The sequence below is a fragment of the Plasmodium inui genome, assembly GCF_000524495.1.
Source record: "Plasmodium inui San Antonio 1 unplaced genomic scaffold supercont1.3, whole genome shotgun sequence".
Taxonomy (NCBI): domain Eukaryota; phylum Apicomplexa; class Aconoidasida; order Haemosporida; family Plasmodiidae; genus Plasmodium; species Plasmodium inui.
Window position 1 is genome coordinate 1,134,654 of NW_008481837.1, and position 23,166 is coordinate 1,157,819.

The 23,166-nt window shown below is 40.6% G+C and overlaps 5 protein-coding genes across 5 annotated transcripts; 2 read left to right on the forward strand and 3 right to left on the reverse strand.

The window, feature by feature from the left end:
* Positions 1-706: 706 nt before the first annotated feature.
* On the reverse strand, positions 707-1,920 carry C922_01089 (hypothetical protein; the record flags this gene model as incomplete). The annotated part of the gene is made up of 4 exons (XM_008816697.1): positions 707-750; positions 922-1,183; positions 1,375-1,536; positions 1,843-1,920. The coding sequence occupies 4 exons, from the start codon at positions 1,918-1,920 to the stop codon at positions 707-709; spliced, it is 546 nt and encodes a 181-aa protein (XP_008814919.1).
* Positions 1,921-2,904: 984 nt separating this feature from the next.
* C922_01090 (hypothetical protein) lies at positions 2,905-4,629 on the reverse strand (the record flags this gene model as incomplete). The annotated part of the gene is made up of 7 exons (XM_008816698.1): positions 2,905-2,961; positions 3,073-3,146; positions 3,331-3,396; positions 3,519-3,583; positions 3,738-3,837; positions 3,968-4,230; positions 4,481-4,629. The coding sequence occupies 7 exons, from the start codon at positions 4,627-4,629 to the stop codon at positions 2,905-2,907; spliced, it is 774 nt and encodes a 257-aa protein (XP_008814920.1).
* A 1,076-nt stretch (positions 4,630-5,705) lies between these two features.
* Positions 5,706-6,815, reverse strand: C922_01091 (hypothetical protein; the record flags this gene model as incomplete). The annotated part of the gene is made up of 1 exon (XM_008816699.1): positions 5,706-6,815. One exon carries the CDS (start codon positions 6,813-6,815, stop codon positions 5,706-5,708), a length of 1,110 nt encoding a protein of 369 aa, XP_008814921.1.
* Positions 6,816-7,673: 858 nt separating this feature from the next.
* C922_01092 (hypothetical protein) lies at positions 7,674-8,690 on the forward strand (the record flags this gene model as incomplete). The annotated part of the gene is made up of 1 exon (XM_008816700.1): positions 7,674-8,690. The coding sequence occupies one exon, from the start codon at positions 7,674-7,676 to the stop codon at positions 8,688-8,690; it is 1,017 nt and encodes a 338-aa protein (XP_008814922.1).
* A 1,413-nt stretch (positions 8,691-10,103) lies between these two features.
* On the forward strand, positions 10,104-21,837 carry C922_01093 (guanylate cyclase, other; the record flags this gene model as incomplete). Its single annotated transcript, XM_008816701.1, has 15 exons — positions 10,104-10,148; positions 10,344-10,472; positions 10,641-10,904; positions 11,086-11,260; positions 11,388-11,540; positions 11,742-12,083; positions 12,251-12,491; positions 12,762-13,018; positions 13,213-14,162; positions 14,244-14,399; positions 14,579-14,877; positions 15,036-15,255; positions 15,405-15,808; positions 15,945-21,431; positions 21,657-21,837. 15 exons carry the CDS (start codon positions 10,104-10,106, stop codon positions 21,835-21,837), a joined length of 9,303 nt encoding a protein of 3,100 aa, XP_008814923.1.
* Between the last annotated feature and the right edge of the window lie 1,329 nt (positions 21,838-23,166).

The window sequence follows — 23,166 nt, forward strand, 5'->3', positions numbered from 1 at the left end:
GTATAAGTGTATACCTACGACGCACATCTGCTGCGTCGATATTGTCCTTAAAATGCCGAAAGTGTGGAGGGGAAAAAACAACTCTTTAAAAGGTACCCTGGGGAAGGGGAAATTTCATTAAGGGCAGCGGGCTAAAGCAGGGAGTTTATTTTTAGCCCTAAAATGGGGGAGTAACGCAGGAAATGCAGATAAGTGTGTATGTACCCCTGCGTTACATATGTGCGGAGACGCTGGACATTTTCGAAGGGTGAGGTGGAAACTCTTACTCTCCTGGTGTTCCCCCCTCCCCCCAGGAGGCTATCCAAATAAAGACGTTGAAAATGTAAAGAAGCGGCACGAATCAAAAACATATTAATGGTTAAAAATCTTTTCGTAGTTTTATTTTCCCCTTTTTTAAAAAATTCGGAAAAAAAAAAGTTGACAACAGGGGTCCAAAAATGGTTGTCACGTGGTTGCTAAAAAGTTGCTAATTGGCTGCCAAATTGTTGTTAAAGAGGTCACAAAAATTAATTAAAATTACAACGAACAAAAAAAAAAAAAAAGATTATGAGGGGGAAATGTTCCAAAGGAAACTTCGAAACGAGACCAAGGGGGGGCCTCCACATGTCGGCAAAATTGAAAACGTGATAATGCGCCAAAGGGGGCATGCTCCCTAAGATAAATGGGGAAACATTTTCTTCATCCGCAGAGTAACCAATTTTCCATGTCAGTAGTTCCCTCCGTTTTTGTTTATCAATTTGTCATGAACTTCTAAAAAGAGAGGGGGGGAAAAAGAAGAGTGTCCACCTATATATATGCACAACACAGTTCACGTGGCACACCACTTTAGTGGTAAATGGAAACCGTTACAACGTTGAAATGGCAAAGTAGGAAAAATGGACCCAAATGGGGGCTGTCTTTTTTCTTTTTTTTTGCTCTAACCTTTATTATCACTTCGGACGGTTTTTTTGAATTTCCTAAATTTCTTGGATGGGACATAGGTATTCTGGACGAAGCTATCAAAGTTTTTATTTTTTTTGGAGTCCACTTCTCTGTCTTTCCACTTACTCCTTTTAACTATGATTGGTCTATTCCCTATAAATTTATTGTTCATGTTTTTCAATGCATCCAGCATGTCTTGGGGGTTCGAGAGGGACACAAAACCGTAGCCCTTCGTTTTGTTGTTCCTTTTCTCGCGAATTACCTGTAGAGAATTAAAAGGGGGCGTTGTTTCATCATGCAATGTGGCTTCTTCAAGTCTACTTCAACGCACCGGAATACAGCATTGCAGAAGTGAACTCTTATTCACTTGGGGGGTGCGAAATAAGTGGGCTAATTGTAAAAAGTACATGTGTTGGAAAGCGCACACACGTGACACCTTGGAATATTACCCACCTTTGCCATGTTAAACGATTTGTACTTTCTAAATGCGTTCGCCAAAATGTCCGTAGTGACCTCGTTTCCCAAATTTCCGCAAAAAATTCGAAAGTCATTTTCTGGCCAATCATCCAATGATGGGTCCTTCCATACAACCCCGGCTGCCTTCCGTAAATGGGGCTGCGCGGCGAGGTAAAAAAAAAATGAAAAAAGCGTTAAGCTATGCACTTTTGTGTAGACGTACGTACCAGATAAGACGCCATAACACTGAGTTTCACTGGCGTCTGAACGCAAACAACTTTGACCGTCGTGCGGTTCCGTTGGGGCGGCAAAGCGGGATGATGGGATTAGTACAAAAATGTGGTATCACTTAAGTTGGAATGCATTTTTGCGCAGTGGCTGATTAAACATTTTGTGCAATTTTTTTCGAACTGCTGCCACTTTAAAGGTATACAGAGTTTTGTACGGCGCGCAGTTTGTGCTTACTTTGGGTTTATTCGATTTGTCATTTTTGCTGGGGGATGCATTATCCAGTTGCGTCTCCTCTCCGTCGTTGGCGTTCATTTGGCAATACTTTGCAAATTGCGCGTTTTTCTACTTTCTCGTCCGCGTGTTCCACAAAATGGGGAGAAAACAAATTTGTTCCTTCGTTAAAATCTGCTTCAGGACTGTATTGGGTTCGGCGCGTACGTATATATATATATATATTCGCAATATTTTTTTTTTTTTTTTTTTTTTTTGCCGTAAAATTCGGCCAGCGGAATGGGATGCACTAAAGAGTTGCCTCCCCAAAGAAAAAAAAGAAAAAAAACACTAAGCGTTAAATTGGCACATAATTGCGTCACAAAATAAATAAAGCAAATTTGGCACTTGGTCAAAATGATGCGGAAATTATCATTAACCGGTATTTTTCTAAAATGCCATTTTATAACATTCATTTTGCTATACATTTGTAACACGAGGAAACAGTATTTTCAAATATACATGTTTAGCCCCCCCATTTGGCTGTATTTCGGAAATTCTGCGCAGAGGAGTAAATTTGCCAGTGTACACCCCCCAACGGGGTGAGAGGCATGTATGTATGCATACATATATATGCCGATTTTTGTCCAGGGTGACTTAAAAAAAGACCGGTAAAAATAGTGTATCCACACGCATGGGCTATATATTACATACACCTACGTTGAAGTAGCGAACGTCCTGCGCGCCAAATCGATGATCTTAAATTTCATCATTACGGAAAATTCCTCTTTTAAAAAACAATCTATGTTTTTAAAAGTTTTTACAAAAAAAAAAAAAAAGTTCGATGCGAAGGAGGTGAAAAAGGTGAAGATGAAAGGAAGGGACAGGAGAAAGAGAATGCCTTTGGCACATAAACAGAACAACCCAGTTGTTAATATAACGGTTTGTTAATATGTAATAAAAAAAAAGAAAAAAAACGGAAAAAAAATGGCACAACACACGAAAAATGCGCACATAAGAAGGCATGCAACATGCGCATATAGATTAGAGGGGGGGGGGAGGGGGTTGCGCCTCCATCGCACCTTTTCATTTCCAGTTTACTATAAGGTGATATTCGATATTCTCCAACCAAAATTTATACCTCTGCAAAGTAGGGAGGAAAAAGGGGCGAGGAGGTGCTTGTTATGATGCCTCACAAAATGTAGAGACGCGCAAACAACGTTTGGCAAACAAAATATGCTCCTTTTTAAATACCACGTTCTCCAGCTCGGCCTTCTTTTTGTCGTAAAACTTTTTCAAGTCGGGCACGTTGTTCACATTTGCAGGCTCTGAGGGGAGAAAATTAAAAAGCGAACACGAGGCGTAAGCGGACGCGTAATAGCAAAAAGCAATGCAGTTTTAACGTGCATGTTTATGCGCACATTTAATTGTTCCTCGTTGGTCTTTTTTTTTATATGCAATGTACTAATTTTTCGTGCAAAAAAAATATCCTTTCTTATTCGCTTCTATTACGTTTCGCTAGGGGATTTTGGGTTCCCATCAAATTATCCATTGGGTTATTCTGTGACCTGTCTTTGTCTGCAACATTTTTGTTCACAAAAAAAAAAGGAGAAGTTATCTTTTTGGCCGTACAGCAGTTTTGCTCTGTTATATGTAGCTATTCGCTCTTTCGTCTATTTTTTTTTTTTTTTTTTCCATACCGTGAAGAACAAAATAATCAATGATGCTTATTAGGCCGCTCGATCCAAACATGACAAGGAAGTACCTGCGATTAAGGTGTGGAGGTTTTCGAGCAAAATGAAATGCGCCAACGAACAGGTAAAAAGGACAAACAAAAAAACGCTCATGTAATCCCCAACGTGGTATCAAAATGGGTAATTAGAATGGATAAATTCCCTCGTATGCAAAAAAATTCCAACCATGACAGGGAGGAGACAAATTTCATGTCCAGCAGCTGTATATCCATTCCCATCTGGAGGGTTGACTTGAATTTGTACGTCAGGGGGAAAGGAATTTTGGCTGAAAGTGTGTGGCACGCAAAAAGGCATATACGTGTGTGTGCTGTGTGTGTTGCGTGTTCTGAGTGTGCTGCGTGACCAGTTGCACACTTGGGCACATGCGCAGTACAGTCTCGTCTAGGGAAGCATACCCACTAAGTAGCCAGAAAAAAAGAGGTTTATTAAAAACCCTAGCCCCAACTGTAACACCAAAAAGGGGATTTGATTCTTCATCATTCCGAAGAGGTCCGAGGGATCTTGCTTTAAGAGCGCATCAAACGGATTAACTTGTTCAGGCAAATCATTGAAGAAGCCAGCTTGCGGTTTGTTAAAAAAATATTTTCGACTTAGGAACGCAACTGGGGAAATAAATCCATAATTCGTTTTCAGCTGAGTGAACCTCGTTAGGAAGTTACTTTGTAAAAAATAAAAGGGGGGAGGGAAAAAGGAAATAGTGTCTCTATTAGTATCTCCCCTATATTTACTCAATTTAGTCCCATGCCAACTACAACGTGGCAGTTTGCAGGTGCACGTAGGAACACACAAGTTTGTCTGTACAAATTATGGCAGACGAGAGCAGCATATGCGCGAAGAAAAAGAAAAAAAAAAACACAATCTATGAAGTGGTATTTTCTTTTTCTCTCATTTTACTCGCTTTCATTTACTTTTGCCTCAGTTTCTCCACGTCCGCTTTGATGGTAGGCCGGACCATTTGCCCCAGATTGCTTTTTATTATGCAGACCAGAACGACAATTATGAAAATTGGCACAAGGGCATACATGCGTATTTTTTCATCCAGCATTAGCGCATCCATCTTTTCTAGCTTTTTTTAGTTTCCTTTTTTGTTCCTCTTCTTATGGCGATGTTTCTTGATATATGTATAAATACAATTCGAGTGTTAAAATAGGTTAGTCGCGAAGTCTCAGCTATGCATTGCTTAAGCTAGTTGGCACATGACGGGTTAAGTGCTCCTTTTTTGTGGTAATATTTTTTTCTATGGTTATGTTGCAAAGAAGGATGAAACCTGGGTGATGTTCTATTGGCTCAAATGCAACTACAAGCGCAACTGGGTTATAATGGAAAAGTCATCGAAACGCATCCCTTTCTGTTATGCTCCCCCTGCGGCATACCGTGTGAAGAAGGAAATGACGATAAGGGATGAGCGAAGAAAAAAAAAAAAAAAGCAATAATGGTCACATCACATGGGGGGAATGTTGGCAAAAATGTAACACGTAATTCCAATAGGAGTGAAGCGAACGAAAATTTTGTTAAGAATGTAAAGGATGCACGACCAACCAACAGGTTAAAAATAAATAGGCGCTGAACAGTGTGAAGTCGAAATGGAAAACATTTCTTTAAAAATAATTAAAAAAGAACTCAAACCTAATCAAATTATTAAGTTAAACAATTTCGCAAGAAAAGGAATGCTTTTTCCAACAATACATCATTAAAATGCAAAATTAACGTAAACGATTTTTTTTTTCTTCTTCTTTTTTGCATTATACGGACGTATTTTACATGTGTAAATTGGTTGCGCTAGGCTTTACGAAAAAAAGAAAAACGTGTTTACCTTGTAGATTAGTTACAAGTCGAAGTTTACAACGAATTGGGAAAATTGACGCGAACGTACATGCGTGCCATGTAGGTATTTTTATACGTACCTGTGCATTCCACCCAGTGGGGGGAAGATGCCAACGGATAAACAATTTTGTGGTTGTTTTCGGACGACGTTGTACGCATCGCTGCGTTAACCAAGTGAAGACATAGAGGTATTTACAAAACAGGACGCAGTGTAATGGGTTGGATGTTTTTGTCTTCTCCTTTGTCAATGTTCAAATGTTTTATGTCCCCCATGCGTTTTCCTCCATGGCGTTTCCCCCATACGGCACATCAAAAGCAATTTTTGTACTTCAGAAAAATTTTGTAAGAGATATAGGCAAACATTAAGGAGCAGATAAGGATGATTAGGATGTGGTAAAACACGGGGGGTAAGTGAAGAATGTAGGGAACCAATTCGATATTAAAATATAGCCTGCACAACCTCTTCAACAAACGGTGCAGATTCTGTCTGTATGTAATCCCGTTGAAGCAGTGACAAATTTCGATTACGTAAAAATCTCGTAGGTCATCATAATGGGAGTAGTCCTGGAAGGGAACCCCTCCACAGACCCTTTCTCCCTTCCGAAAGGGGTATATAACTTCATTTTTATAAATTAAATAACTATTACTGGTCCTATGTGTAGCGCTTCCCTTTTTATGGCCCTCGCTAAATACAAAGTAGAAAGTGTGATCCAGTATTTTGCTTATAAAGAAAACGTAGTAATTATGTATTATACTCCCTACCGTGTAGTAAATTTTACTATACGGTGGGTTTTCATTTTCCCCTTTTAGGCTTCCCTTTTTGGTGCCCGAAATGAAAATATAGATATTTTCATCCAGTGGATCGCTATTCAAATGGTCTGTTTTGACAAAATATCTTTTAATAATTGTCTTCGGGATGAAGGAACTACCATTATATGCCCCCTTATTGCCACTAAAGTGTACCAAGTCGCGCACATACAATTTGTAAAATGAGCAGTACGTACTGAAGGATGACAAATCGATGTAGTTCAACTTTTCATTTATTCCCTTTTTTGTTACTATATAATGCTCTGCTTCATTATGAATTTGTTCTCTTTTTAATTTTTCATTAGGATGTATTATAGACAAGTCATCACTCCATGCGTTAAATAATTTCCCACTACATTTAAGCAGTTTTCTCCTGACGCATTCGAAAGTAGCCTTTTTTTTTTGCTTATCAAATGAACACCCAAAAATTGGTGAGTTTTTTTTTTTTTTTTTTTTGACCTGTTCATGTGAAAAAATTTCATCATTAAATTGGCTAAACCAGTTTTTTAAAGTTGTTCCATTATGGCTTAACTGGCAGGTTGTAGTTACAATGAAGGAGAGGCAATAAAGGAGGTAAAAAAGGAGGACACATTTTATGTTAACATTTGGCATATTCTTCTCATTACCTCTAGCAACTTTGGGGGGAAAGAAAAAAAAAAAAGTTCGCTCTTCGCAGGGTTGTCAATAAGGTCTGCTAAATTGAGTCATCACAAAAAAGTGTCCTCATGTCCTGCACGTAAACTTTACACAGTGGTGCGATTTATTTGTAATATGCAAACAAATTGGACCTTTTGCCTCACATCAAAAAAGGTTTATTTTTTCCTCTTAATCTTACGAAATCAATCTTCTGTTAGTGTCATAGAGGAATAAATTACTCCACCTAGTTTCTTTAATTTGTAAAATTGTGCAATGGGTTAGGCAGTTCTTTTCACCTCATCAAAACATGTAGACTTTTTTTTTCCCCTCCCATTAGTATGTTCAAAATGGGAGAACATATACATGAAAAAGGTGAAGCATACGAACTGATGGCATTGCACAACACAGAATGGTTTCGTTTACCATTTTATTGTGGCCTATTTATTTCAACTCTGTAGTGTCAATTTGTCCATTCGCGGGAAAGGTTTGCATTTTTGTTAATTCCTCTATCCTTGTTTTTTTCATAGAAAAAATCCAGCGACGTGCTTTAAGGGTGCGGGGGAAAAAAAAAGGCAAATTTATCTACCACCTTTTTGCCTGATCTTCACGGAAGAAGAAAAAAAAAGCAGTCAATAGGAGTCAGGAAAGCGGAGTCGTAGCAATCGAAGCAGCCGAAGCAGCCAAAACAGCCGAAGAAACAGTTCGAAAGCATTTATTCCACCGCATAAATCGCAAACATGCTGCGCTTTTCATGAGATCCAAAATGCCAGAAAAATTACAGCAAAGAAGCAATTGAGAGAAAAATAATGCGCCATTCAATTGGACGTATCTAAAATGAATGGGAATAATGAAGAAAATAACAACGATCTGAAAGAAGAACACAAGAAGGAAAACACTGCAGAGTGCTCCTTAAATGATGAAACCATCATACCCATTTGTATAAAAAATATTTTGCAGTGTACACTTGGGGGGGAGGCCGACAATAAACATTTCTTAAAGCGAAAAAATGAGGAATTAAACAGTTATATAGATAAGAATATTCCAGGAGGAACTTCCCCCGAGGAGGGGGACGACTGGAATAGATCCGACGATGGCTTGGAATTCATAAATGTTAGCGGCAATAATGCAAGCGGCAACATCAACGGGAATAACTATCGTGAAGGCCTTTTAAAGAGCCCGAGGGAACAGCCAAATTTGGAGATGTGTGCAGACGGGCTAGGCCAGGTTCCTGACGAGGCGAACAAGAGGGAGAGCAATGAAAAGAGGAGGCATAAAAGAAAAAGGCGCTATATTGACGTCGACAAAATAAATTTTGATTTCGAAAATGATGATTTTGCTAGAAGTTCCAGTGACGAGTTGGTAAGACGCAAGTATGTCCATGCGAAGGAATACGCCGACGGGCATGCCGGCGGGTATTCCAACGGATATACCAATGAATACACGAATGAAATGCCATGCCAAAAGGATATTAACATGAACAGTGAAGTAATCAAGGGCCTCCTGAAGCCTCCGCCAATCCCGTTTAATGATACCTTCCAGAAATACAATAAAGAAATAAGTGATGTGTACCTAAAACATAAAAAAAAAAGTAGTGATACTTTAAACATCTTCCTAGAGTCACAACTCCTGTGCATAGATGAAGGTGCATTTGAAAAAGAAAATAACTTCATAAATAATCATTTTGATAATTTTATTATGAGAAAATTAAATGTTGTAAATCCCACCAATGAGCAGGACACTACCAATCAAAATAAAGATTTGCAAGAGCTGCTCAAATATCTTATGTCTTGGTACTTCTCTGGGTTTTATTCCGGGAGAGTGAGCATGTTGAAACAGTTACATGGTGAGTAACTTTTTGGATTTTTTTTTTTTTTTTTTTTGTCCTCATTGCTTTATCATAATGTAACGCATACCTTGTGCTACTTGACGCAGCGTCGTCGTTACATAAGTGCACAAATTAGACAACCTGCCCAGGTTTACATTTGCAAAAACGCCAAATTGGTTTGTAATTAAAATGTGAAACATTGTGTGCTCTCTACAATTATACGTAGCTCCTTTTTGCTTATTAATTTGGACTATTCGTGAATATAAAAAAGGGGGCTTTTGAATTAAAAGTGAGGAACAGGAAGGGGGTAATTCTTTAAAATAATTTCTTAAGTGGAGGTGCGCCAGCGGTGTATAAGGGGGTAGACACTTCGGTGATAATTCACAAAACTTCTGTGGTTACACGGTTCGTTTGCGACTACACGGTTTGTTTGCTACTACACGGTTTGTTTGCGACTACACGGTTTGTTTGCGACTACACGGTTTGTTTGCGACTACACGGTTTGTTGGCGACTACACGGTTTGTTTGTTTTTTCTTTTTTTTCTACGGGGCCCAGAGCTGCTTTTCTGACGTACCGAAACAAGAGCCAACGAAAACACATGTCTATTGAACACGCTTTTGTTGAAAATAATTTCCAGCTATGGCTATGTAATTAATTATAAATTCCACAGTTCATGAGGATAAATCATTTTCACCCAAGATAACAAAAATGGCACACGCTATGGCACTATGAGCAAATTGGGAACATCCTGTGTTACTCTCTAATTTGTGGCATCTTTCTGTTCCATTGAACTGTGCCGATTTTGCATGATGACAGTTATATTTTTGTAAAAGCGGTTAGTTTTTTTCAGCTACATACAATGTCGGGAAAAAAAAAGAAGAAAAAAAAAAAAAGAGCGTTGCACCACCTCCTGACGGTTTTGCTTCTACCTATTTGGTATGTATACACATGTGTGCAGGGTGATTAAAAAAAAAAAAAAAAAAATCTTGAATGAGGCACATCATGAGGAAAGTGACCAATGAGTGTGGGGAAAAAAAACATCACCTCCATACGTGGACACTCACCTGTATTCATGTAGACTTATGTAAAAATGACTTAGCCAAGTTGTATACCATTTTGATGAGGCCCATTTTGCATCCCTTCCCCCTAATCTGCGTAAAGAAAAAAAAAAATATTTACAATACTGCGCAGAAAAGATAAAAGCAAAAATATAGGGACTGCACGTGCATGATAGAAGAAGGGCCAGTTCATCCTTCCACGTCGTCTATCACAATTTTACTGATTTAAGAAAAAAAGAAAACACACAAACGCACAGACGGTGTGAAACGCCTATGTGACATTTCTTTTTACTTTCTATCCGTCGATATGTCCGTCAGGTGAAACAGTGTGAGGGTTTTACTCGTCAAATTGATCTTTCCCCACATTTAAGAGAGCCAAAATGAAGAGCACAAACAGGATGAAGACGGAGGCTTTGACGTTAATGGTGAGCAGGGAAAATGGTTGCAAAAAAAGAGGAAGGCGTGTAGAAGCAGAGTGAAAGCAACGTAACGCATCGTAGCAATGAATGAACAGCTGCTCAACGGGTGCAACAAAGAAACTGCATTCCTCCCACGGGATGCGCGCCCTTTTAACCTCAAAACATGCGGGTATGCCCCTGCTTTCCCCCGCGAATTCGCAGCATTTAGACGGAAAAAGAAAATACATAGGTACAGGCAACAACATTTACAGGAAAGTTGTTATCAACCCAACCTCAGAAGACGACGTGCAAAAATTTTGTAGAAATTATTTTAGAATATATAATTTCTCAGTGAGAACTTTTTTTCGAAATTTATGCCACTCGCATTTAATATACACATGTGCATGAGCACTTTTGTGCGATTCTTTCCTTCCCTTTTTTCAACCAAATGTTGCCACATTAAAAATGCTTCTATGTAGTCGTAATTTTTCTTTTTTTTTTTTTCACCCCCATGTGCAGCTGTACAACTTTATCAGAAGACTCATATCACTAGACGCGATCATCGTATACTCGCTCTTCCTAACGGTCTATGTATTTTCCGAAATTAGCCAAGGGATAACGAAAAAGTATATTTTTATAGATACGGCCATTTCTCTTTTTCTAAACATTTCCATTTTGGTAGTCACGGAAACGCTTTACGAACTGAAACAGCTGAAGGATATAAAGGATGCAAATTCGCAGTGCTACCTGAGGATAGTGCCGAAGATGTCTCACTTTGAGAAGGTACCCAAGGGTTTGTGTCGTCACACGGGTGGTCTCTCGGATGGTCACGCAAAGGAAGGAAGAGCAAAGCGAATCATGAGGAGATCAACTGGGAAAACTGCCAACCACGCTCCAATTGTAACGACACTTCCTCTACACGTATGATCTAACATATGTGACACGCAAAATGCCCCCTGTTCAGGTCACCACCAAGGAAATAAAAGTGGGGGACATTATTCGGGTGTTCCAAGGCGACGAATTCCCAGCAGATGCCGTCATCCTTTACGTTAAGAACAATTTAAATGCTATGGTCGATTCATTTAAGATTGATGGATTGTTTAGGAAGAGCATTAAGTACCCAGTGGATAAGTACAAAAGTACGAGTGTGCAGATTCAGCTACATCGGGTTTTGCTCCCGTGTGTGATTACATATACATATGAAATGGTGAGAGCCTTTTAAATCGTTAAAAAGAACTTCATAACGACTCCTTCCCCCCAACATAGTCGACAGGGACTACCTAAAGATGCTGTCAGAAATTAACGGGTTCATTAGATGCGAATTACCTAACAAGAATATATTCTGTTTTCAGGGGAATTTCAAGTTGGACAAACACCCGAGGTCGTTAATGCTAAGCTATGAGAACTTCGCTCTGCAATGTAAAGAAGGAAAATGCGAAAAAGGGGGAATCTAACCAAATGAGCAGATCGGGAAAGGGGGAGGGAAAAAAAAAAAAAAAAAAACAAAAAAAATCACATTAACTGCTCATTTCTCGCCTTTTAACAGTAAACTCGCTGTAGGAACCCAAACTTAGACACTCACCGCTCTTTTTTTTTTTTTTTTTTTTTTCCTCCCTTAAGCATCCATCCTGAAAGGAGCAGAATACATAGATGCAGTGGTCATATACACCGGAGCTGACACAAAAAAAAACTTAAATATTCCTCAAAAAACAGAAGAGAACAGAACATTCTGTATAAAAATGAACAACGTAGTGTACTACTTAATTTTCATGTATTTCTTTTTTGTCCTCCTGAGTATTATAATAAAGCTGACGTTTTATCGCACAAGTGGGTCTCACCAGAGGTCGAAGGACACCTTCTTAACCGTTTTGGAGGACTTCATTGGCCTATACATTTTGGTGCTGCCGATTATGATTTACTCGGAGAAGAGCCTTATATATATCATCCAGAGTTTGAAAATAGGTGCGTCTAGCATGGGAGAACATAGTCCTTGTACATTGTCCTATTGACAAAGAAAAGAGTCCCCATGCACTGCGAAAACGTGTGACTAGTAAAAATGTGTCACCATTCCGATAATAAGGCAAACCTCAATTCAAGCCCAACCGTTCGCTGGCATCCCCTGTTCACAGAAAACGACCTGCGAATGAAGGAAGGCCCACACGGTGAGAAACCCAAAGTTTTTAATAAAAACAAGAATGATGCACTAGGGGCTGTGGATCTGCTGGCTACAACTCGAAATGGCATTCTTGTGAAGAAAAAGGACTTGTTTGTGTCGTGCGCCGTGAACAACGTCGTCTATGCCAAATGCGACTTTGTCTATTCGGGCGGGGAGATTCGTTTGCCCACGTTGAACATCCTGGACGGGGAAAGGTGCGCATGGGGGAAAGGGAAAAAGAAAAAAAAAAGAAAAGAAAATATAATCCAAAAGATGAGAAAAAAAGGATAACACGGAAAAGAGTGCGTTTCGACAAATCTAAGAAAACGCGGCCAGCTCGTATGCCTTCTCCGTCCATGGGGGCGACTCCCAATTTATGCGTGCTAGTAGATGATTCTGCTGCTTTGTTTGACCAATTCGGTCCGATTGCACCACGCACACACACACAAATTATGTTCCCTCCTTTTTGTGGCGCCATCCTTTAGAAGGAACGTGGCCGAACTTCTAAACCTGGACGAAAGGATTTTCAAAGACCCCGAGAACGTGCTCTTCCCCTCCAGAGACTTGGGGCTTTTCCTGAGAATATTCCAAAATCGCATCACTTCGATTTACGACCCTTTCGCGGATGATTTGTCGATGGTGTTGAGTGAGAGATATAGGAGTTACTTTAAGGAGGAGATTTTGAACAAGAATGTGATGCTCACGCCGATCATAAAGGCTAAACTAAACGGGGGTTACAACCGTACGGCAGAAATGAGCCGTACAACGCGCACTGCGGGAGATGTGTATATGTATACGCGTGCTTACATATGTGCATCCGTGTAGAGGAAGGTGCTTTATCCCCTCCCCTTTTCTACAAACCATAAATGTGCATTTAAAAAAAACATGGGAAACCCGTTTTTTCTCCTCCCCCTTTCACTTCTCCCCTGGAAGCAGAATTCTACGAGAACTTCAAGAACAGCTACAACTGCAAAGAGGTCATAGAAGACGCGCAGAGAGGAGAGGACCAGGCCGACAAAATAGAAGAGTTCGTTTTTGGAATATGCGCATGCAACCGAGTCATTATCTACAACGAGAAGTGTCTAGACATGGGAATAAAGGAATATAAAAGTGAAAGTTACAATGACGCATATGTGAAGTATGAGAAAGAAAACAAACATGAAATTGAAAATGAGAAAAATTATAAACATGCAGAAAAAGGCGATGAAGAAAATTTCCACACAATCGAATATGAAGATATATGCCTCTACAACATTGTAAAGAATATAGGCTATCATGTGTACTGCTACAAGAATAGATTATTTTTTTATAATTTAAAAGACGAATGCCAAGAATATCATCTGATCTGTTTTCACGATTTCTTGAAGAGTAATAAATTCTCCATGTGTATTTTAAAACACACAAAGGAGTTAGACCAAAGTATCCTCTACGTGCGTGGCTATGACTTCAATCTTCTTCCCTACTTATCGCTAGCCAAGAATGACATAAGAAAAATAAAAAAAATTATAAAAATGTACACTATGAATTATTTGAAGGTTATTCTCATCTGCAAAAAGGTTCTTAAAAATGAGGACATTGGGAAATATCTCCTTCTGAAGAGCATTCGGAATAGCAACAAAAGTAGGTTGTCTTTCAAGCTGTACGATTTAATGAAAATATTTTTATTAAACGATTTAGAAGTAGTTGGGATGATTGGATTGAAGAACGACTTGAAAGAAGGCGTAGAAGAAACTTTTCTCGATTTGGCCAAATTTGATATTCGCTCGTGGATATTTACCAATGAGTATTCCAAGGACACTTATTTGACAGGACTACAGTGTAATTTGATTCCCTCCAATTCGAACTTATTTGTAATTAACTTTTTTAACCCACACGGGGAAGAGGCGGTGGAACGCATGCATAATGCGGACAGCACGGACAGTGCGAACAGTGTAAACAGTGCGAATAGCGCCAACAGCGTGGAGAAGGACGAACGTGTTGACAGCATGGACAACATGGACAGCATGGCCAATGCCCTCTTCAACAATTTTACCCTCTCCTTGGATAAGCTGAACTCTACGTCTTACGCCATCGCAATAAACGACGCTAGCATAAGGAATATAATGAGCAATGCGCACGCCATGGTGAGTCCATCTGCACGTGCCCCCCGCGTGCCATGTGCATCTGTCATTAACGATGGCGTGGGGGTGCCTACAATGGGGAAATGTCCCTACACATGTTGATGCGCGACGAGTGTTCCACAGTGATTCAACGCTCCCACACTGATTCGCCGCTCTCCCCCCTTCAATTAACTACACTGCAGAAGATGTTCCTTTGCATAGCCATGCGTGCTACGGTCGTTTTATTCTGCAAGATGGACAATGAGACCAAGGGAAAAGTTATAAGAAAAGTGCTCTCTCTAACCACTCCCAGGCTGACCATCCTAGGGGTGGGGTCGACCCTAAATGACGCCTATCTGCTGAAGAATACCACAATCAGTGTGTGTCTAAGTTTGAACGAGCAGGTCAATGTGCTATATAGCATATCGGATTATGTACTTCACGAGTTTAGGTACATTATCGACCTGCTTATACTGGGACGGCTGAACAAATTTTCCCTGAGGTAATAACGGACAGAGTTCTTTCCACCAGGAAAAGAGGGGAGTATGAGTGCGGCTATCTAAGGGTGGATTTTGAGTGGGTTAAAGTGATGTTGCCATGCTTGTTTTTACGTTTTCACCTCTTCCTCGCACTGCATATACCTCTCTTTCCGCCATGCAGCCGGTCCTTCCTCTGGATAATATACCTGAAAATCACGATCGTCTCGCTCTACTTTTTCCACAACTTTGATAACTTCTTCTCCGGGTCCTCCACCTCGTCCATCTTGTACACCCAGACGACCTTCGCCATTTTTCATTATTTGCTCATTATAGCATTTTCGGCATACGAAATAGATTTGCCCTACAAATTTATCAGGAGCGTCCCCTACATCTATCAGCTTGTACGGTTTTGCAGCGTGCATGCGGCGTTGTTTGCTCTGTGAGCAGTATGAAGTATGCGCCAGCTTGAGCAGTATGAACTGCGCGATATGCACACCGAAGCAGTTCCAATTAATGACACACCATCCGTCGCCTCCCCCCGTTTTAACAGGCCAGAAGGAAGTACTTCCTAAACAACACGATAATAATTTTAACCATCCTGGAAGCCATGCTCATTTCGATGATCTCGTACTACATCCTGAGGGTGCACGTGTTCCCCCTGATAACACATCGAGCATTCACCTTCCACATATTCATCCTGAATTTTTTTATAACGTCGGAGAAGATCTTGCTGCTCTCCAGGACATGGCACTTGTACTTCTTCATCCTGGCAGTTCTTATCATCTGCTTCCTATTTCTATACGTAAATGTGTACACCTTAATTGACTGCTTTAAAATAGGGAAGTGTGAATTGAGTCTGTTCCAAACGGAGGACGCATACTTTTGGCTGTCTCTTCTTCCGATTCTTTATATAAACTTTTTTATTGACAAGGCTGCGAAGTTTATCAACAACAGGTGCGTTTCGTATACGCACGTTTGCCGATGTTCTCTACAGAGGGGTTAGCTTTCCCTCTGTGTGATCATCCCTAGGTGCGTCCCCCTTTTTTTTCCTATCGCTCCGTCATTCCGATGCCCCTACCTACTTTTGTAGAATTTCCCCTGACATAACAGAGTACTTCCGGGAGAAGATACTGAAGAAAGGCCAGAAAGGGTCCTCAAAGAAGAACACAACAGAGGGTAACCTAAGTGCTAATCTGAAGGATAGGGCGAATGGTGCACTCGACCTGGAAAGGAATGCAACGTTGACAAAATTCATCCCGACGCCGAAGCAGTACAGCATAAGAGAAAAGAACAAGTACTACAACAGGACGAAGAAGACGAAATTTATCTATGAGACCTTCAGAAGAGTTATAGGCCTAAATATAAAGTACCGAAATCAGCAGTTAAACTTGGAATATAAGACATACGAAAAGAGAACTAAGTTAAAATTGAGGACGATAGGAATTGTGTTATTTGTCATTTTTTTTATAATATTTTCTGTGCAAGCGATTGTTTCAAAGTGTACGAAGGAAATAACCAATTCGCTTAACTCTTTGACGTATTTTTTAATCTTGTATTACTTCCTCGCGACGGTGTGGATGATTTATATAAGGTTACGGAACAGGTCTAACTCGACTCTCTTCTTTTTTATTGGCAAGATGGTACTCATATTTGGATTCATCCTCGAGCTGTATGACAATGTAAGCAATGACATGATCAATATGTTGATAGGCTACTCCTTTACCGTTTCGTACATCTTTTTTCTTTCCTTCAAAATATTAGAAGAGATAATAATATGCACTCTCTTGTTGGTATTCACTTCCTGGGTGTACTACAGGAAGAACAAAATGTTGAGTTCTATGTGTACGAAGTTTTGTGAAAATCCGTATCTGAGTTTACACCACTTGGAGGAGGTTAACATCTCATGTCTGTGCAAACAACAGGTAGTGACCTTCCTCATTTGCATACTAAGCTTCACCTTCATCTGCCTCTCGATGAAATATTACGAAATTTACTATCTAAAGAAGAAGTTTCTATTCAGATATAAACAGAAGGTTAATTTAACCAAGCAGATTGAAATACTACACACCATGCTGCCGAGCTTTCTGGTGGAGTACCTACTCATAAGTGACCCCAAGGCAGATGGGATAATGGTAGGGAAGAATATTTCTGGAGAGGATAGAGGAATAATATCCGTAATTTTCTGCGACATTGATGATTTTCAGAGTATGGTTTCCACACTTGAGCCACATGCCCTTGTAGAGACGCTAGACAATTTATACCTATATTTTGACAAGTGCATAAAGTATTTTAACTGCATCAAGATCGAGACTGTTTTTGAATCTTACCTGGCGGCCTCGGGACTGAGTGAGAAGCAGAATGATTGTGTACACAAAATTAAGTATGACACCAGGTGCGCCATCAAGCTCGCCATCGCGCAGCTCAGCGCCAAGTATTACATCTCGTATAAGGTGCTGGATGGGGGGAGGAACAACGTGGGGAATGCCAATCTGGGGCATAGCAGCAGTTATACGTTGCCAATGCATAGCGGTGATGATTCTCAGTACGACAAGTATACCCACAAGAATATTAGTTTACGCATCGGCATACACACGGGAAAGGCCATCAGCGGCGTCATCGGGTCGGTTAAGCCACAGTACTCACTCTTCGGAGACACAGTCAACACGGCGTCGAGAATGAAATCCACGGCACTTACGGATCATATCCATGTCTCCTACGATACGTATAAATATCTAGAGGACGACACGTCACTGGTGTGGAAGAAGCGCAAGGTGTTTATCAAGGGGAAGGGGGAAATGAGAACCTACCTGTTGGTCGACATTTTGGACGATGTGAAGAAAGTGGAGGAGCCCTCGGACGAGGGCTTCTCAAGCTCCACACTGGTTGGGGGAAGGGCGCACGAGGTGATGGAAGGTGGAGACATAGATAACCGCATGGTGGAAGGTGGTCACATGGAGAAGCTCCTGGTAGAGAGTGGACACATAGATAACCGCGTGGTAGAAAGAGATCACATTGATAACCGCGTGCTGGAAGGGGGACACATGGAGGATGCAACGAAAAAGTCGCACCCGAAAAAAAAGACGCAGAAGGAACGGCGGCGCAGAGAAAATCCACACCAAATTAATGCCCAAAGTACAGTAATTGAAAAGATGCTGGACATCTACGAGAGGGGTAGTGATTCTTGTAGGAAGGACAACTGGTACTATTATAACAAAGCAGACAACGCGAGTGACAGTATGATAAGTAATAACTTCCCTTCCTACTCTAGAGCGTTTAATGATACCAAGTCCAAATATCTTAGTTTGGATAAGGTAAAATTAGCAGACAGTGTGCGAAGAAAAAAGCTATACGACTTTGAATCGCCAGTAAGTTTAAGAAAGGAAATTATTGGGGGGAGAGACGAGTCGGATGAATTTTTTACATCCCCTTATGTAGAAGACGAGCACCAGGTGGAGCGTATCAAAAAGGTGAGAAGGAGTAACGCCTGTGTGAAAAAAGATTCCTCCGATTTTATGCACCAATTTGATACACCAGATGGGGCCATAAAAAACTACATAAAGGAGAGAAGGAACTATCAAAGGAAATTTTACGCGCCCCATTTTTATCTTGGAGACATACTTAAAACTTCTAGTAAGTTTAAAAAGGGGGAGAAGAAGAGAAGGGGAAAGAAGCAGGAACAGGCGCGTAGACGGCAAGCCACACACGAAGAGGGAGTCTCCTACAATTTTGTCAATGGAAGCTTCTCATCCAACTGGGAATACTCCACAGAATCGGAGTTCTACTTGTATGATGAGAAATTAAGGCAGAATAAAGGCTACATAAATTTTGACGACCTGTTTACCAAAATATACAGGAAGAAGAGGAACATCCTCCAAGGGGATATTCAACACATTCCGAGGCAGGGATTCCTCTTCCCAAAAAGTAAAGCAACAAAAGGAGGAAGAGAAAGAAGAAGAAGAAAAAAAAAATTGTTCCCAAAGGAGGAATCCCCATGCGATGATGAACAAAATGGCGGATCAAAAAGTGGGACACGTAAACAATTTTTTCGTCACTGGAAGCACGAAGCAGAAAGGAAGGAGGAAGACATACCTACCAAGATCTGCAATGACCCTTCTTGTGAAGACGTGCGGAATGGCTTCCCTCATTCGAGGGCCAAGACCAAGGGGGAGCAGGAGAACCTGGGAAAGAGTTATACTCGTAATTCCCCCCTGCCGAGACGATCCAGCAGCTGTTTGTTCACAAAGCGGGATGATGATGACGCCTTTCGTGAGGCAGACAAATGGAAGGGCGTAAAAAATGTGAAAAGGGAAAACTTGGAACGAATGGCCCCAATGAGCGATGGCGAACAGGTCCAACAAGAGAAAGACAGAACGCGATGGCAGAAAAGACACAGGAGAAGAAGTGCTGCGTCCAGTGGTGGGGACGTTACGCAAAATAGACAGGTCCATAAAAGAAGGAGGAATAGATTCTTAAGGGAGGGAGTACTGCTCGGCGCCGCCATGGGGAGCAACCTACCCCCACTCGAGAAGGAAAAACACACAAAAAGGAAAAAAAAAAAAAAAAAATCGAGCAACAATGGAACGCGGGTGAAGCATCATGGGGATCAGGAGAGCCACCCAACGAAGTTCTCTGAAAACGATTTGCTCAAAAAGAAAGAGGTAAATTTTGACAGGGGGGAGCAGCCAGGCTGTGTAGAATCCTCCGCTGTTGAGATCGGATATGGGGGCGGAGACAATGCACATAAGGGGGCCCCCCCGACAGGGCCAAACCTCAGTGAGGAGAGTGCAAAAGTTGAAAAATCAAAACTGCAGAAGAAAAAAATGGTACAGAAAAAAATAAGCTTTTACAGCTTGAAGGATGAAAGGAGCCTAAGCTCGGGGGGCTTCGGGGGAGAGAGCTCCTGCGCTTTGAAGTCGAACGAGACGAACAGCGGTCCGAACGGGGGACCGAATAGTTGCGCAAAGAAAGAGTATTTCTTCACCTACAGCCCCGCGGTTAAAAAGAAGAGAGGTGTCTTAACAAAGATGAATCAGGCGTTTAGAAGGTACTTTAAGAGCATGGGCATGAGCAATCGGGGGAGTCCGCCTCTTCTGTCACATTCGCCTCGTTATGATCCCTCCCAGGAGTCGACTAGAGGAGAGGCGTCCCTGCCCAGAAGGGGGCCGCAGCAGAGCGAAGAACTGATCAAAACAAGCACAAGTGTGAGCAACAAAAACGCAAACTTTGCCCACAAGTTCGATAACTATAACAAAAAGAAGCTTCTAAAAAAGCTGACATCGACACTTCAAGTGGGGGAGAAAAAAGTGAGCAATTTCAACAGGTTCTACTACAAATTCAACGATGAAGAGCTGGAGGAAGAATACACACAACAGTACTACAGAGAGATAATTAACATTGACTTGACGAAGAAGCTAATAATAATATTTATCATATCAGAAATGATCCTAAGCTTGTGTAACGTGATAGAACTATCCTACTATGAGCACAAGCTGAAGGGAAACGATTTTATTGTAATAATTTGGCTAATAAGGTGTATTTACTTATTCATAATAACATTCATATGGTTGTTACTAAAGGTGAAGCTGAAGGAATACAAAAAGAATTCTAGCAAGATGATGTGGACAGTCTTCATTTTAAACATTTTCCTCTCTTCATGGTGCATTATCATTATGGACCTGTCCTGTATCCATTATAGTAATCTTGTTGGAAATTCCAGCGACAGATCTTTATTTTTCATGAAAGATGCAACTGAACTGATCATTTGCATGCAGCTGATATTTATTAAGAATATGTTGTTTAAACATAAGTTTTTTTTTTTTGTGTTTTTTTTCGTTTTCCTGCTTTACTCCTTTTCAAAATTATTTAAAATACATTTATGTGAAATAAGAATATGCTCCAGCATCCTTCTGATTCTTTTTACCAACATTTTATATTTCTGGTACAGTGAATATTTAGACAGGACCCAATTCTTAGTTAAGAGGAGAAGGAACCGGATGGAGAAAACCTCACATGACTTTCTAACTAGGATATTACCCAGACAAGTTTTGGAAGAATACCAAAATGATAACTTACAGTTAACTTATAGTCATGAAAAAATCGCTTTTCTATTTGCCGATATTGTAGGATTCACAAGGTGGAGCAAAACGGTTCCTCCTAAGGATGTCCTAAAATTATTACAGAAATTGATATCTAAGATAGACAAGGATACTATCAAGTTAGGACTGTACAAACTTTTCACCATTGGGGATGCCTACGTCGCCACTAGCCAACCGAACTCCTCCATCACAGATGAGAGAGAAGCCGTCGAGGGAATACTAAACATTTTTAAACTAGCTAAACTGATTCTACATAACATCAACACGATTAAGATTCAGTTTAACAAGCATGATTTTAATATGAGAATCGGTTTACACTACGGATCCTGCGTGGGGGGTATAATCGGGTCGGTCCGAATCAGATACGACATGTGGGGCCTGGATGTTCTCATAGCTAACAAGATCGAGTCTAACGGAATTCCTGGCGAAATCATCTGCTCGGAGCAGTTCAAGAGCTTCTTCCTGGACCACGAGCCGCAGGCGTAAGTTGTGATGTCCCCCTCTTGCTCAGCCGCTCAGGGGGACACCGCCATCATGATCGGCAGAATCACCGCGAGCGTCATCGCCACGAGATCACCCCAATGATTTTGCTGCGCTTGTCTGTTTAAGACAATTAGGGAACCTTTTATTGCGAACTGATGAAAACCTTCCACGCGGAAAAACCTCCCCTCCCCCTTCACACACCCACTCTTCCTTTCAAATTTCAGGAAGCTCAACTTCTGGTACTACAAAACAATCTACATAAGTGACAAAGACGTGAAGCTTTACGTCATAGAGGACAAGAACTATGAGGAGGACTATGACCCTAAGACGACCGACTATGAAACGCTGTTAAAACTGCGGGAGAGAAAGGCAAAAAATGGGACAACAAACTGCATGGATAAATGAACACGTGGTGAGCGTTGCAATGGAAAGGAAAGATGCAAAATTAAGTGTATTTTTTTTTTCTGACAATCCGGGAATACGGGGACATCTCACTAGTGCATATATACGCACATTTGAGGAAGCATTTTTTTTTCTCATTCTGTTCACCTTTAAGTCTGTTTTGTAACGTTTGTTTATTTGGTAGAGAGCTTTCGTCTTCTTTTTTTTCAACTCCATTTTTTTTTTCTCCGTTTTTTTTCGTTCGGTTCATTTGTTTGTTTTTTTAAGTGGATAAGGATATGTTCCACTTTTGCACTGCTGTGCTGGTCGTAGCCCCCAATTAGTCGAATCGCATATAAAGCGTTAAACAGTTTACTTATTTATTTCTTTTTTTTTGGTGCACATGAGAAGATGGATCCTCGAAGAGTAAGTGGGACTTTGGGAAAAAAAGGGTTAGGGTAAGCCTTTCTCTTTTTTATACACCCATGAAATAGGCAGAAGATATCGAAGCAACGCTAATATAGTTTGGTTGCCTACGTTTCGTGGGGGAAGAGCCAATTTTCGACCCTTCCGAGGATTCCTCTCTCCCCGCACTAGCCTTCACAAATGGGTTAACGGTAACTTGAGAACACGCACTTCTTTGTTGAAAGGGACACTCAGCCTTTCTTGTGGAAATCTGTACAATGCAACCCTGTTGTGGCTGCTCTCAACCGTGTTTTAAAAAAGTCGTGGAAAAAGGCAGTGTGTCCAGCACGACGAAAGCTACTTAACCATGGTGGGACAAGCATCGCGTGTACATCCCGTTCTCATCGCACACAACTGATCAGAAGAAAATGTTAACTTTGCCAATTTTGATAGAGACTCGCCTTTAACGTAAAAGCAGTGGAACTGTAAAAACAGTAAAGTGTAGAAGCGAAGAGGGGGGTGAAAAAGCAAAAAAGGCAAAAAGGCAAAGAAGGTGGATGGTAAACATTAACACCGGAAAAATGTCTGTCCGCAAATTGGCCTGTGAGAGATGCTCTACTATGCAGATTTCTTCCTTCCCGTTGCATGTAGGTGCAACGCATGAGCGCGTGGATAAGAACACAACACAAATATTCATCTTTGTATGCATTTAAACATCTACATTAGGGGGTAATTTATAATATTCAAAATTTCTTCATAAGTACAACTAGTTATGTACCAAAGTAACAAAAAAAAAAAGCGAAAAAAAAAGCGAAAGGAGGGAGAAGCTAAAATAAAAAACGTTAACATCATACTGTAAAAATTTAATTATATTTTAAAAAGTACAAAGAATAATTTTAAAACATTCCGAAGAAAATGAAATAATTCGGGTAAGCAGCAAACGGGGAA